This window comes from Tigriopus californicus, chromosome 3, assembly GCF_007210705.1.
Source record: "Tigriopus californicus strain San Diego chromosome 3, Tcal_SD_v2.1, whole genome shotgun sequence".
NCBI lineage: Eukaryota > Metazoa > Arthropoda > Copepoda > Harpacticoida > Harpacticidae > Tigriopus > Tigriopus californicus.
This window is the reverse complement of record NC_081442.1, coordinates 7,294,366-7,311,408: the sequence shown is the minus strand read 5'-3', so window position 1 is coordinate 7,311,408 and position 17,043 is coordinate 7,294,366. Positions and strand designations below refer to the sequence as shown.

The window sequence follows — 17,043 nt, the reverse complement described above, 5'->3', positions numbered from 1 at the left end:
GACGAGGAAGAAAAAGTAGAAGAAGGAAGCATCCACTCAGTCGAAAAACCAAGCCACTTGAGCCCTATTTTCTCTCTCTCTCTCTCTCTCTCTCTCTCTGCGTCTTCCCAGTATGGAAGTTTTGGAAGCCTTGCTTGGGTATTTTGTTCTCGCTTGTGACTGCCTCGTCTGCTTCACTGATCGCATCTCCTCGGTCTCTCTGTCTCTCTCGTTCTTCTCTCTCTCTGCTTCTCGTTGTTTTACTTCCCAAAGATGGGGATGGAAAGGCCAGTTGAGAGCTGAACTGAGGTGCTCAAATGACTGAGGGCGAGAAATGAGCTTGAGCATTTTGAGCACGGGGCCCCACCAGCCAAGGGAAGGCCGACCTGGTCATGGCGACCTGATCAAAAGCACTACACACATAGAGCGACAACAACGGCGACGACAGCAGCAGCTACATCAACAACAACAATAACAACCAGAACAACAACATCATAATAATAGTACGGAACCCTTGCCGGTTGCCATCGAGAGCAAAATGAGGGCCGAAAAGTGTTCCAGGGGTAAAGCGTACATGAAGATCCATACGTACATGTATATGTCTTTAGAGTATGACCGTAAAGTTCCTACCCCTTGATCACGCTTATTTTTAGCAATTAACAATGATAATGAACGTCTATTAACAAACACCCTAACCGGTTGATTGCATTTGTCTCAATTAAGTAAACAATTGAAGCCATTGAGAGCAGTGAGTTTTGGTAGTTGTTAACAATCATGTTTTTCCTCATGATTTTCTTCACTTTTTTGAAAGGAGCGATACATCCATTTCATCGGATTTAATTCTTAATTAATATTATCCCGGGAGCTCCCACGTCGACATTTTCGGCAGTATGCTTCTCTTGCAAATCAGCTATTTAGCTTGAAGGACCACAGTTAGGGTTCTCAACTTGAGCCAAAGAAGGTGCTGCCAAGCAATCAAAGATCAAGAACGAGTCTAGAAGCAACCCTACGTTTGAGTCCTAGAAAGGCAGGATCACGTTTTCCATAATGACGAAAATGTCGACCTAGGAGCTCCCGGGGGTTTTAAGCCTGCCAAAAACTATCATTGACTAAGATCTCGGGACTCTCAAGTCAGTCTTTTTTTCCCCTGATATCTTCGAAATTTGGCTTTCACCTCCTATCGCTCGGAGCTTTTGGCGTAAGAAAATTTGCAATGAAGATGAAATGGTCCTCCATTTGCGTCAACTAGAGAAAACTAAGTCGACATGCTGTGTCACCGCCTGAAATTAAATTTTGAATGTTGTGAAGACTCATCTTTAAATACGACAATGTATACCTTACAATTTAAACAGCAATATTATCTGAAAGACCAAATGATTTTCTCCTCGAGGGGGCAAGGCATTTATAGTCACAGTGTAGATATGCTCTACATGATGTCGGTGGGCGGAAATGAAAAAAAGTTACCTTTGACGCGGAAATGGTCCTTCCGGATTCATTCATTTTAAGGTAAAAGTTAGAGCTGTGATTCTTTCAAAAGACTTCAAGGCGGGAGCCAACAGAGTCAATACAGTCAAAGTGATTTAGAATTTGGGTACTGGGGTGAAGGCATGAGTTAATTTATTCCAAGACTCTGATTGGCTAATTAGGCCGGGAAAACATGGCTTAAGTGAAGTGGGGATGTTCAGTGGTGCATACGGGTTATACAAAATCGTTGAAGGCTGCTTGGTCCTAAGTCAATAAGGCGTGGAGGGATATCGTCAATACAATCCTTGACATGGTTGGTTTTGTTTGTCCAGAGGTTCAGATCTCGTCATATCAATGTTATCTGGCTAAACAACAATTCGAGCTCTAGCCTGAGGCGGAGGCGGAGGCGGTGATGGAGGCTGCTGCCGAGGCTCAAGGCTGAGCTCAAGGCTGATCGTTGGCTCATGTGGGTCCGTGGAAGAGGCTCTTGATCTTCTTAGCCCTCATCATCGCCGTACTCTGAAGTGTTGTTGTTTTCTTCATCTGTCATCACGATCGACACGTAGTCACATTTGGAGGGCCGTTTATCATCATTGTAGATCTTGTTGATCCTGCTCTGACAGGTGTAGACCAGATAGATCGCGATGAAATAGAAGAGGAGCACGCCATGGACCGTCATCATGACCAGGATCAGGGTCCACATATCTTTGTCGTCCCTGAGAAGCGGCTCAGAGGCGTTGGGTCCACCCACAATCCCAAACTCGACACTGACGGTATCCATCCTTGTTTTGGCTGGCAACACGAATAACGCAATGTACATAGAAGCCTTCCAATCAATGAATCGTTGTTTGGTAACAAAAGGGTCTTGTTTATTCTTGCTGAGTGATTCCAATGATGAACATAACACTAGGTTTTAGCCACAACTGATAGGATCTCCATCTGGTCAACTTCAATCGCTTGTCTACATACAACAAGTTTTGTTCGGAAATATCTTGAATACTAGCGTGGGTCAACTCCCCTGGGTATTCAAATAGGTCAGGTGGTGTTTTGATTGTGGTGACAACGAGACGATTTTTTCCTTCAAGATGGGTTGATTGGTTGATTGTTACTGACCACCGCATATTGTCTTAACGAAGGACAGCAGTTCCAACCGAGTTGAAAGGAGTGATTCGAGCGGTGTGAGATCGTGTCTCGGCGTCTTGATCCTCTACGTACGTGTTCTGAGAGACTGGAGCAGGGCCGAGCAGACTAGAAAGGAAGAAAATGAAGATTAGTGGTCACCTCTATAGCGAGACGCTCAAGTTTAAATAACTTTAAATTGACAGATGTCTTTCAGATCTGGTGTACATCCCTACCTAAAGTGTTTAATTAAGTCGTTCACCCCACACAGGCAAAAATAATTAAAAGCAATGCCAGCAAGTAATTGAAAACACGAACCAAATAGGAAAGAGGGAGAAATAGTTATTAACGAAAATCATACAGAATGGTGATTTTCTTTACCTTAAAGGCATCGGATGGTGATTTCATAACTTGGCATGTTGTTCACCAAGTTAACGAATATGGGCGGATTGACCGGAATGGGCGGGTTATTTGCATCCTCCTGGTTGTTATGCTCCTCGGCATCATTGATAAATGGGTCGAAATTGATGTGGTCGATGATGAATGGTATTTGAAAGGCCGAAATCGAGTTCCGATCGTTGGTGGCAAACACAAAGCACACGAACAGTAAACTGAAGAGACAGAACACCAAGAATGCAAACACATAAGAGGCATCCATCGACTTGACAAACACTTCCAGAGATGATGCAGATGAAGAAGATGTTGAGTTTGAGACCAGCTCGGGAATGGATATAAGTTTTGGGACAGGGTCCATGATTGTTGGTCTTTTCGAGCTAACGGTGAACTGACAAATGAATGATCTTCCGATTGGCGCTACACTATTGTGGGTGAATGCCGGTTGTATGTTGTGTCTTTTTTTTTTACTAATAACCCCAGCCCCGTGATCTTTGGGCCCTTTGAGGGTGCTCTTCGAGGGTCCGGTGTTCTCCACGATAAGAAAGCGATCAAGGGTCACAAAGGTTGAGTTGTTTTGGAAGACAGCGTTCCGTCATCAGTTGTGTCCGTTTTTGCCGGTTTTGCAGGTTCTGTTCTTTTCCATTTGGAGTGCGCTCTAATTTTCTGATCACATAATTTGCGATCGTTAATTTGGTCACCCCCCCCACTTTTTTCTTTTGGTTTGGTTTGTCTTTTCACGGGCTTTTCTAACCGCTACTAGGAATGAAAATTATTATGCAAGGAACAGAAAATCTATTAAAATGAAAGGTTACCATTCGTCTATTCATTAACTTTCAATCTTTATATGTTATTTGGTCTACCAACAAATTTGAGTTGGCAGACCGATCTAGTCCTTGAATGTAGGATTGATCTGGAATGCCCTCTAAAAATTTGTCCAAGTCTGACCGGATCAACAAGGCCTACGTATTCCTTACGAATATTAGAGGGAAGCAAATTAAACAATGAAGTAGTAGTCCAAGAAAGAAGAGATGTGGACTTCATTGTTCGAACTAGCCTGGATTCTCGAGGGCTTGAAGGTGCTCTCAAAATGCACATTACGCCTCGACGGTCACTAGAATTGACCCCCAAATCTTGGGTTGGGACAAAGCTCATGTTTCCTTTGAAAACATACAATATCAGATACCTTTCGTGCCTACCAGGGCTTTAGCCGTTCCTCAATAAAAGCAACGGATTAAAATTACAATTACTTTGATCAAAAATTCGTTACACAACCATTACTCGAAAAAAATTGTAATGGCGTGTAAAAAACTCGTTACTCGATAATTATCCCAGGATTTAGATGACCAATATTTTATGATTTTCCCCATCAAGACCAGACTTCTCTGTAGAAGTTGTGTTTTTTGCTTCAAGCAGTTCTAACGTGTAACATTTGAAGACTTCGTGTCAACATTTTTCAATAATGAGCATTGGCATTAAATCTTGGCATTATTGTTCAAAATAATCATGTTTGATAACGTTTATTTGCGACTCTTGGTCTTGACAGTGTAAAATGTCTAAAAATATTTGCATAAACATCGTATTCAGTAAAGTGTATTGCGTCATAATGCTTTGAGGAGTCAAAACAGGGACTCTGGATGGGGTAATGATTCTTGAAGGTTTGAAACAATGTTGCAAAGGTCATGATGGAAAAAACGGTACTAGACATTGTCAAGCTAGTAGAGCTTCCTTGTTAGAAGCCTTTGCCTCAAGTCGTGGAAATGTGGAGACTTGGGAAATTTGATGCATCATACTCAATCAGCGAGGACAAGATTCGACTTAAAAGGAATTTCTGCCACCATTTTCTGCCACCTGGTCAAAAATGGCTTTCAATGACTTCTCATCCCTGATCGTGATACTATCTCTGGACTTAAGAATGCGATGTATCCAAACACGCATTTGACAAACTTTACCCACCTTCAACTGGATGTGCTCATCAAACTTTCCATTATTTTGGAGGACTACCCTTAAATCGTGGAGCATTCAAAGGAGTTGCCCCAAAGTCATTGAGCGGGATTTCATTCCGGTCAGGGCCATATTACTTTCAGTAACCCAAGAGTAGATATTATCTAGGATCTTTGCCAGGCTACTGGAATTTTGGCAATTCCTACCAGAAACAAACTTTGTATCGTCAGCATGGGAAGAAATACTGGCACAAATATTAAGCTTTTGAAGCGGGGTTATGAATATTATAAAAAGGCTTTAAATAGAGCCCTGGGGAACACCTGACTTGACATCATGTATGTGACTAAGTCACATACATCAACCTTTACAATTTGCTTCCTATCATGAATGAAGCTTCTTATCCAATTGAGAACCTTGCCTTGGATCCCAATGTCATGAAGTCTATTGAACAAAAGGCCATGATCTACTTTATCAAAGGCTTTGGCAAAATCAAGATAGACAAAATCAACTGACTCGTGTCTTTCCAGTCCCTCAATGACCTGCTCTAAATGCTCAATCAGTTGGGTAACCGTGCTAAAATTTGCTCGGAACCCATGCTAACCAGGAGGAAGGACATTATGGACTTCAAGAAACTCTGCAAGTTCGAACTTCATGATCTTCTCAAACACCTTGGCAATATTCGAATTGAGAGAAATAGGAAAATGGCTTGGAAATTTGAAGTTTTGAGAGGATTTCAAGTCATCTTATCCATAGACAATGGACGTACCTCGGCCAAGACTAGTCATAACAAAAAAATAAATCAGCCGCAAGTACATTGAGGCTGTCTGTAGACACTTTTGTCCGATTTGTTAGTGAAAATATCAAGGCTGCCAGGCATACGTGGAAATTGCGTTTTCTTGAGCTTCAAGAAAGCTATGGACAGGACGGACCTGCATCATGACAAGACCATTGGTGCAGCCCTGATGACCAGTCTTGGTCATCGAGGTACGTCCATATTTTTCAGTGGTTTATGGGTTTATGTCATATCATACTTAATATGAGGGGAGATGGTTGTAGCGCAGTTGGTTTACGCGCGACCGAGCTTTGCTCGGGTTCATGGGTTCGAACCCAGGTCTCCCCCCCACCCCCTGCTAAAGTGGATTATATCGCCTCGAACGGCGGACCTCAAACGGCGGACCTCGAACCCAAAATGGGACATACCAAAATATATTGGAAAACTCTGTCATATAATAATCCAATGAGATTGAAACTCGCAATAAAGATTTTTGTATTTTAGTATAAGAAAATGGAATTAGGTACCATATGGTTCAAAGTTTTTTAGCAGTTTTAGTTGCAAGGGAAAGACTTCAGACCCTGTAGTTATACAGCGTGTAACAAAACAAAAACGAACGGTTTCTTATGCTCTCTAAGTATCTCCTCGACTTTCACCTCATCCCAAGTGTCGAATACATCCTGAGTGAGCGAGTCACAGTAGAAGAATTACTTGTAAACATAAAGCCACTTCATTAAAACAACAAGCTAATGAAGAGCCTTATAGCTTTTTCAATTGGTACAGAGTCCCTGCCCTCGGAAACCCTTTGCCAATAATTTTACCTATTCCATGAACCCTAGTTAAGTCTTAAACGTGACCTACTAGATTGTTTCCTGCAAACTATGTCTGACCAACCTTACGTTCAGGGGGTGCCCTAGAGCAGCAAATTCAAATTCTTTGTCAGACCACCTTTTTCCTTGCGTTGGAAACCCCATTCGAAATGCTATTGAAGCTCTGCCTTCTTAAAGAGCTCATTTCATTTCTGTATTTATATTGGCTTTGAGAAAAAGATCTTAAAAGATCTCAAACCTTATCCTAGTATTGAGCAACAACATCTCTATTTCNGTTCTATGAACTATACCAGAAGTCACCTGAATCGTGAATAAATGGACAACAGTTCTCCAATAGTATCATAAACTATTTAATAGCGGAGTACTGGTCGAAATATGACAATAATATATAGTTCAAAGGTCATGTCAAAAACGTTAACACAAATATAGTAAGACCATGATAAAGACAATTTGGATATTTATATGCAGTTAACATTACAGATGACATTAACTAAAAAGAGTTCAGTTTTATAGAACAAATAAGGACCCGCCCACAAGAACAAACGCCATTTCACAGGGAAGGTGATGGTCATGGGCACCTTTAAAGTAATGAGTCAGTGAGTGGGTAGGACTCGGTCCGTTGAGATCCAACTGATCTGGCTCTCATGGCTAAAATTGGCGGGCGGGAAATGGACGAAAGAGCAGCCAAAAGTGGTTGGCTGGTCTGGAGGCTGGGGTCTCAAGGGTGTATGTACATAGAGGACCGTTCATGGGCGTGTGTGTCCATCCAAGAACCTCCAGGTATGGGCCGATGATTCCGTTGTATCTGATCCAACTTAAATCGGATCAGTTTTCTTTGGACGAGGTCAAGGAATCCATCCATCCATTCCATCCATCCATCTAGCTTTGGGTTGGCTCGCTCAAGTCTTACTCACAGACGGATGTAAAAGAAGGGGCTAGGACCATGGCCGGGTCCGGGTCCATAACCGGGCTGAGCCCGAGGATAGTCCCTGGGTGGGTGGGTTTACTGGGGTCGACACTTCCATTGTCTGGACGGGAGGAGATGAATCCGGATTCTTTTTTTTTTTTGGTTTGGTTTTTCACGGGCTTTTCTAACCGCTACAGGGAATGTAATCCCCAGTACTATTAAAATGAAAGGTTATAATTCGTCTATATTCCGGAGTTAAGTGTTTGTTGGTTGTCCGATTGATTGACCATCATTCAATCCTCGATAGGAGATGGAAGTGTGAGTACTGAATTAAGAGGGGATGGGATGACATCTGATGACTTTGAACATTGATTGACAATTACAGGCCTCTTCATACTCCAAGTAGGGGTTATCCTGCGTCAAAATGAACCACAATCAATACTTTTTTCTTTGTTATAAACCATCATGGATCGAAAGAGTTACGTTCTGTACTGGCTGTACTCGTTTGGGTATGCCAATGGATATGCATAACAGGAAAATGATTTTTTTGATTTTTTTTTTTGAAAAATCAAGCGTAAGAAAACTGTTTTGATAACTTAGGGTTTATTTTTTTGTTGTTATTGCAAACTGTCTTCAAAAACGTGTCAAAAATGATAATCTTCAACAGTATTTGATGAAATATTTTAGCTGTCTTCCAAATATTTAGCGACTTTCAAAATACTTGCAGAGTATTAGTATCAAGTGTACATGTATTTCTTTCTACTGGACATAGAGTACGGCAGTCTGAAGTACATATTATTTAGATACTTCACATCTACAATTGATAGAGAATAAAATCATAGATGAATATGGTGAGAGTTAAGAAATTTGGTGCAACACACTCAAGTCAAAACGAGATTTCCCTCTGAGTTAGGTCTTTTAGTTCAAAGGAATTTGAATAAGAAGATAAAAACAAAATAGCCACGAGTACCGAGTATTTTTTGGGGGGGTCGTTCAAAAAAAACAAATTTTTAAAATGTAATGAAATTACAGTTCCTTTTCCGATACTATTTCCGTTACTATTGGTCCAAGGAGGGTCGAAGTTTCAAATCTTATTCAGTTCTTCCAACGTAACTTTGATCTTCTATACTTAGTTCCTTAAGCCAGATAGTGTACACCATGTTTGAAGAATTTATTTATTTGGCAAAATATTTTGAAGCTATCACGTGCTCATTTTGGATTGAGTGAATGATCCAGGAAAATAATTTTATTGCGTTGCAAGTCCATATCTCAAGTTGTGCTTTCATTGTCCAACAACCTCGAAATCTAAGACTAAACCAAGGCTCATTTGGCTAACCATGAACCACTGGAATATGGAAGGGGACGCTTGGTTTGGAAATTAGCTTTTCGCGATTAAGTTAATGCATTATGTTCTTCTTCAAATGAGAATGATCCCAGGCTACAACAATTACTCATTTCAATTTTCAGCTTGATCGAGCGACTGGATCAAAAGTTATGCCGTCTTAAAAGGCACTACAAAGCTCTTCGATGAATGAACGAACTAGCCCTCTTGTGGTAATTGATTACCAGAAGAGGGCTAAGTCATTCATTCTGTGCTCTGTTATGTACTGCACTTTGAGAGGGCATAACTTTTGACTCAGTCTTTTGATTGAGCTGACATTTGAAATACGCAATCGCAGGGATCTCGGGCCAGCCTTATTTGAAGAAGAATTTAATTCATTGACTCGAATTGGAGTTGCTGATTTTCAATCTTACCATCCCCGTCCATATTCCAGTGGTTCATGGGCTAACACAAGAAAATCTTGGGGCTAAGAGCAGGAAACTGCAGTTTTGCGGAACATGTCATGTACCAAGAAACGAAACCTCTCTTCGGGTAAGCAATACTGATGGGGATCAAACAAAAAATCACCGGAGGTTGTAAGTAGGGCTACCAATTAACATTTTCAGTGGCATACGGCATTACTAGCAGAAAATCGAAAACCCGTCAGTTAATCACAAAAAGTAACCCTGATTTTTCTCCGATCAAACCAGGGTCACCTTTTTGGTCAACCCTAATATTCTACGATACGCTAGAAACGGCTCGTGCTTTGACTTTCCTAGCTTTCTGGCGATCCTGATTTTGGAAATTTGTTTGATCCCATCACTTGTAAGCAATCGATTAGTTCAACTGAACAAATTTTACTGATCCGTTAAAGCTTCAGTTGTATCATCCTTTTTGCTTTTTGAATGGTCTAAAAAAAGACACTGTTGCCATACAAGTCAATTTGTTGGCATCGTTATGAAGTGCATTTGGTTGGAAAAACGAATGATGCAACGAAAGATCGCCAAAACTGCATTTCAAGTTTCGCATCCAAGGAGTGCGTTAACAGGAAAATACTTAAAAACTTGAGAGTAAAAAAATGAAAAAGTCTTGCATTAATTACGTTATTATCCAAAATATTTAGCGTAGCAAATCACCTTTCAAGGATTGAACTTCTTCTGCGGATCAGCACACCTTCTTTGATTAGGCTGAAACGTTTTATTTTATTTCATTTCCCTCGATATTGGAACTTCATGATGTTGAGCTTCATCAAGATTGGAAACTTAACGCCTGAAGGAAGCAGGTGTTCCAGATTCCCCTTCCAACGACACAAAGCCACATTTTCGTGCCGTCGTGGCCATTTTCGTTCTCAAAGATGAACAATCTCAGGATGCCAGTAAGAAAAAGGATCAAGGCGACGACTGTGCTGACGAGAATAACGTGTCAACTCTTGTCGTTCTGTGTCCTGAGTGGATTTTAGGTTGGTTGCTCAGTAGCAGCGTGCGCAAAAGAGCTGAAAATGGGGAGCGAAGTGCGGAGTACGATAGTTGGACGAAGAACACACTATGTATGAGTACGCTACCAAAGAGAGAAACACTCGTTGGAAGGAGCTTGGTGTTATTCTTGGACTCCCAACAATTGAAGCGAAAAACAGCAGCCACAGACAGGCTACGTTATACCTATCGTCCTATCGTCCCGTACATAGATACGTAGAGGTTAGACGAACCGACTACTGAGGACGACTTAGCAATAAGTGGAGTTGATCGAAGCGGAATGTGGAAGTTCGAAGTTCGAAGCCCCCCTCTCCTTAGAATAGTGGCTAATGCGCTAACTCTGTTTCCAAATCTGTTCAGGTGGTGATTAGACACCAAATCAAACTTGATAGAGGAAGACAACCTGTTGGAGTAACATTATTCATCATAGGTACTGTAGGTTTGCATTTTTCGATCAATGACATGAATTTGGCCAAGGCACTAGTCAAGAAATCACACGATGTGTTATTTTCTTATCTTGCCGCTAACGTTCCATTGCAGGTGGTTGGCTCAAATTTCTCGAAAGTAGTCATGAGTGATCTCAAGAGCTGAGATAAGCTCTCTTTGTGCTCATACATGTGCCTACCTAGATGGTGAATAAGCATTCGCGCCACATCTGCCATCCGCCATCATCCGGCCAACCTACCAAGCTATCAACCCGCCGCCAGCCACCAGGGGTCAAAAAGGGCGCGTAAATGAGTCTCTTCCCCTCAACGAGGGGGATGCTCAAGGTGTTATTGGAGATGAGTACAAAGCTCTCCAGGGTCGTGGCCGTCGTCGTCGTCATCGTCGTTTGTTCAGATCATTTGTCGTAGACCCTCTGCAGTAGGTACACATACAGAGGCGATTCTTCATTCTAACCCGCTACTGCCAAAGAAGGTACGGATGAGCATAGGGTGAACTAACAGATGACATCCGAACGCGTGGTTGGTTTCCCCACTGTCCACAATCAGCCCCTCCTCTCCGAATGGCATTGAAAAAACATAATTTGTTTAAGATCTCCTCAGTCGAAGCCAGGCTTCAACCGATGCTTGGAGGGCCAGAGCGTGAGTCCAATTTCTGGATGGCCCAAGCCAGGAACGGAAATAGCTGTCTCATTCAACGAGGGTCACAATATTTACTGCGAGCGAGAGCTGTCAACTGGCAAGCGAGCCACAGGGATGACGAGAACATCTGGAGAGGCCGTCATGCCGGAGAAATCTTGATACAAACAAATGATAATAGTTATGATAATAATACACCCAAAGGAAAGATCCTATGCAAGCTAAAAGGTCATGGTTTATTTCAGATATGAGTATCAAGAGTGCTTGTTGATATAATACGTGGTATTTCATCACAACGCTAGTGAATAGTTGGGAGTATTTGTATCATCATAATGATCAGTATTCAATATAACGATGAATTATCGTTTTTTTGCCATCATGACTTAATTTACCCATTCTCAGCATCATCATTAGGCTATAACATCCATGAAAGCGCGCAATGCCATTTGTCGTTCAAAACATTAACCCTCATTTGGAGTCAACGTTATACATATTATGTACGCAAGTATTGTACGTACTGTAAGTAGTCATGATATTGGTTAATAATGCCAACGAATCCCAATTTACAGACTAATCGAATCGACTCGATTCAGTCTTTTGATGAGACAAAAATCACATCCTGTTGGATCATCCGATATGGAGACACGCGTACTTGTGTGTGCTTGCACATAACGCACGCATCTATAGAGCGCATCAAATGACGATCTCAATGGATCGAAAAGTGCACTTTCGTTTCTGGCACAGAAGTTGAAGCTTTGCATCTTTCTTCGGGTTTCCGTTCTGTGTCTTTTCCTGGTTCCAGTACTGGTTTCTACTGTATAAAAAGCCGCCCTTCATTCAGTCTGAGGGAATTACGACCACACGAATGAGGTTGAGTCGACCTCGCTGGTGTCCAGAAAACATCAAGAAAAGAGAGGTGCCTCTAGTAGAAAAACCTTTTTGAAGCAGCAGCTAACTACTGTAGCTCCTTTCCACTGAAGAAACGAAGGATTTACCTTCTCGTTTCACATGGTCCAATCTTTGAGGATTTGGTTGGACTTCGTACTAGAGGATGCATGAAGGGTAGAGAAGATTGTTATTGGTTAGAGTAGCAAAAAAATCAACTCCGACTCATTTGAAGGAGGAAAAGCTCCCGGAAATATAATTATTGGAACTAAAGTCTCCAGGGAACTGACACATCTATCCCAAAGCTAGAGAAATGTTCAACTTCTCCGAGATATTCGAGCAACCCATCTAGCCATTATTGCCAATCTGCGAAGAAGATAAAAAGACTATGAGACTCTCTCACAAGGGGTGGGGATAAAACGAGTGTGATATGTGATAGAAAACTCTAACAAGAACGACATTTGATTGAGTGTTCATGGTTGATGATTGCACGTGAAGATCATCCTGGAGAGCCAACAGAAATATGCTCCGGGATAAGCACTCAAGACATGGTGATCGATGTCGAAGTATTCGACATTGGCAGTAGCCAGCTAGCTTCTAGAATACTAGATCATAGAAGGAAGCCGAGGAAGCACTGGAGAGAGAGCGAGAGAGAGGAAGAGAACATTTGAAGCGCAAACCGCACACTTTGTAGTTGGACGACGAACGAAGCACAGGGTCTGATTCGGTGGGCAATCTCTCCGGATGATTATAAGAGTTAAACAACCACGCTTGCCACATCAGAAGGGGCTTTAGTAATTTGCTCCCGTGCCCACAGGAGCCGCTGGGACAGACGCGCCTACGGCAGTCACTGCTCCACTGGGAGAGTGATGGTAATTGGGCACTGGGTTGTTGGTAATTGAGCACCCATTTTGTTGTGAATAAGTGGCATTGTACTGCTGACTGGGTGAGGGATAGTAGTCGGTTGTCCCTCGTAATCGCGTGTGCCCAGGGCCAGATACACTGCCCCCCAACCCACCACCGACTCCGCCGCCCACTCCTACTCCACCGCGCGAAGGCGGGAAATCACGATCTCGGCTCAAATGATTGACTTCCTGTTGCTGACGATGATGATAGTCGGAGGCACTCAAGCCAGACTGGAGGGCAGATGACCTCTTGACGCCAGAACTGCTATAATTGGAGTCATATGAGTCGTCCATGGGTCGCATGTCACTGGCCGTGGCGAGCAAGCCTCCTTTGCCCATAGGGCCGCCTCGCAAAGCACCATAACCCGTCTCTCCGTACAGATCCATTTTCTCGTTGCCGTAGCCGTCCAAATATCGAGGGCTACCGGACTTGCCCATGAGTCGAGGCCCACTCTCTGTTTGCATCATGTCCGCCTTGGTGGGTTCGTCCGGAAGGTAGTCGTAAGGGTTTCGTCGAGTCACAGCATGGTTAGGGGGCGGGAACTTGGTGTGAATTGATCGGGAACGTCTCAGATTGGCTGCATTTCGGTCCATCCCATCATATCCATCATACATTGATTTGGTTCCATCGTACATGGACTTGGAATCATAAATCGATTGGTTATACACGGACTTGGACCCCCCATACACCGAGTCAGCTCCGTTGATATGATTCATCCCGGAAGCTCCCGGTCTTTTACTGTAAGGACCCCCTCGGGAAGAGGCAGGGTGTGTGGGATCTTGGAAATCTTGCATGATGTTCGCACGGTATTGCTTGGCCCGCTCTAAATCGTCAATCATGTCGTCCTCGGAGCGAATGGAGACGTTTTCAAGATCGTGAGGGCCTCTTAAGCGGGAAAACGTAAACGCTTTTCGCCTTGGGTTAAAGATGTACTCGAAGGCAAAGGCACCAGTGATTGCCCCTAGCAGAGGACCCACCCAAAATACCCAATGTTGATCGAACCGATCAGGACTACGGCTGACGAAGGCGGACCCAAGAGCTCTGGCAGGGTTCAGAGATCCCTTCCAAGCCACTAGACAGGCTGCATGAGCGACCCCAACAAAGATTGGATTGATGCGAATGTGGCCAGGTACTAGAGTTCGTGTGCGATGGCTGGGAGATACTCGAGTTTCTTTGGCAGCGAAGTATGTGTACACCACCAAGAAGGACAGAACGTATTCCATTCCAAACGTGCCTCGTTCCGATTTGAGAGCCGGGTCATTAATTCGTCCGTGAACGCCCAAAGTCAAAGCGGCGCCGGCAATGCCACCCCCGCATTGCGCACACATGTAGAGAACAGACCTCAAGGGCGATATGTATCGAGTTAGGGTCATCCCTAGGGTTATGGCTGGGTTGGTGTGACTGCCAGACACACGGGCGAAGACGGCCACCAACATGACCATAACGAGACCAGAAGCCAGGGCACAGTTCGTCTGTTGCGTGTGTTCGGACGAGGTGGTGGACACGGATAAAACAATCATCACATACACAAAAGTGGCCATGCATTCAGCAATTATGGACCGCCAAAATTCCAGGGTTCGGATCTCGCTTTGCATAGCTACGAATGAATACACCGGGGGTGGGGCTTGGCCTATGGTAGAACCATGGCCTCCTCGACCACTCCCACCGCCATAATAGAGGTTGCCGCCCCCTGTGGTCGAGGACGGGGCAGAATCGGCTAGTAACGATTGAGCATTTTCCAGAAGCCAACCCAATTGAGCATGGAGCGAATCGAGTCTGGCAGCCATAATTAATCTCTTCTGATAGTCACGTAAAAGGTCGGCGGAGGACTAGAAAACGTGGAGACATAGAATTGGTCCTGCTTGTGCGATATGTCAAGGGTCTCAGAACAAGTGAATAATAACAATAATAGTAACAATAATATGCTGATCTTGCATGGGAACGAGGTTTTTCCCTCTCACTCATAAAGAAGAGTCATATTACGCACGCACTTGTCAACCAGCTTGCTTGCTTGCTTGTATTCATCATGCTCATTCCTTCTCTCTGGGTTATTCCCAGGAGTCTTGCCTCCAAACGATAGATAGCCTGTACGAGTGATACTGCGGATCGAAACGGTTGAATGACACGGATTCCTTGGATTTATGTGGTGACAAACTTTAGGACGAAGCAAAGCGGCGGGAACTCGAACTGGGAAAGCTTGATGCGACAAGGAGAGAGAAAGAGAGAGACACTTAGTTAGCCATTCTTTTTGTTCTTATCGTTGTCAACTTCTTCGTATTCACCCATGAGCTAGCTACACAACCTCTTCGTCGGCATGATGCCTGCGTCTCTGTGGTTGTGGAGCTAACCGAAGAACAGCCCCTCTTGAACAAGCAAGCTCGTCAATTTTGTTTGCGGGTAAATCGGCACCGCTCTGAACTTGGGATAATTTGTTTGCACAGACGGGAACACAACACACGAGAACAAATGGATGATCATTCATAAAGTTGGCTTGTTCGTAGCCCAAACACTGCATTTGACACTTGAATCACCGAAGTGATTGGATATCCCTAGGTTAGTGTACACTCTCTTTGATTGAGCGAGTGCGACTTCCAAAAATGTCTTATACCGTCGAATGTTTGTTTGTACTCTTTCTTGGCTTTGGGCTACGAGGCGATACAGGAATGCATTTCTGCGATACACAAAGTAGCGCGGCACATGCCCCGTTGCTGTTGTCGTTGTTGTTGATGTTCGCTGTGGTTATGTTGTTATGTGTGCGATACACTCCCAAGCCGTTGGTTGTGTCCTCGTTTGGATCGGATTGTTGCACTCACGTTGGCACCACAGAAGCCCTTATGAACAAGTTGTGAATGAAGAAAAGTTCAAACTTCCAAACTGGTTGTCCTTTGTTACACGAAGAAGAAATGCTTGGGGCACTCTCTCACTATATTACGAGATGGCTTTCAAGTACTGAAAGCAACACAAACGGAGAAACAGAAACTTGATCAATGTGCACTGTTGTGGCCCACTGTATCACCACGAGTCCGGACATACGTTTCCGTCCCACTCTCTCGATCCCTCACTTATCTTCTGTTGTCACCAATGAGTTGTCCTTGGTGGGTGAACTGGATCTCAATTGATTGGCAATGATCCTCATTGTTGCGAGGCGTCACTGAGGCAAGCGTACGGTCCCTGGAACACACATTGTGCGTTACTCATCATTGGATTAGGATCGAACAACAACTGGAGGCGAACTCATTTGGCCCAACTCAACAACAAACGGCTTGTCCTCGAACTCAAGTCGTTGACGAGAACAAGAACGAGAACGTCGACGAAGGCACGTTCGGCGTACAACTACTCAACGTCTCTTCGCCCCTTTTTCCTCCTGATTCTTTCTTTCCCTCTTGCTTCTAACTTGATTCGCCCACAGCACCACCCGCCGCACCACCAGCAGCATCTGAAATTGAGCAGGAGAGCAACGACGAGATTCCTCGAGACCATCGAGCTCAACTGCTTGCCTTTGCTCAGGAACGTGGTCGAAAAGAAAGAGGGACGCAAAAGGAAGCAAGTACGGAAGCAAGTAAGCAAGGAAGAGGGATAGCTGAGCGCTCCACCAGTTTATTCGTTCCAAAAAAGCGGGCGATTGAGAGGGTAACCGACTGACAGATCTACCAACCCACCGACCCACTTACCAACTCAGCCGCCCATCCATTCGGGCACTGGCTGGTACGTGGTTCCTCCACCGGCTCTCTGGGGCGATTGTGCCGGGCGAACATGGAACGGGTCGAATCTTTGAAGATTTCCAAGAGCTTCAAGCAGACAGGAGCTCGGAAGGGGAAGACTTACAGTATTATGTACAATGTGCACACAACGACCTAGTGTTGGAAGTCGCCTTCCTTCTCTCATAGGGAGGAGCGAGAGCACGGAAGGGAGGGGGGGAGGAGGGGGGGGGGCGTAAAAGAACTCTTTGGGCTCTGTCTGTTTTCGATT

At 43.9% G+C, this 17,043-nt stretch overlaps 1 protein-coding gene across 1 annotated transcript; it reads right to left on the bottom strand.

Moving 5' to 3' along the window:
* Positions 1–11,500: 11,500 nt before the first annotated feature.
* LOC131878047 (neurogenic protein big brain-like) lies at positions 11,501–16,578 on the bottom strand. The gene has a single exon (XM_059223947.1). It carries the CDS (start codon positions 14,859–14,861, stop codon positions 12,960–12,962), a length of 1,902 nt encoding a protein of 633 aa, XP_059079930.1. The 5' UTR covers positions 14,862–16,578; the 3' UTR covers positions 11,501–12,959.
* Between the last annotated feature and the right edge of the window lie 465 nt (positions 16,579–17,043).

What these genes read in the sequence shown, in the direction of transcription:
- LOC131878047 (XM_059223947.1), bottom strand. Translation starts at nt 14,861, where the DNA reads ATGGCTGCCAGACTCGATTCGCTCCATGCTCAATTGGGTTGGCTTCTG.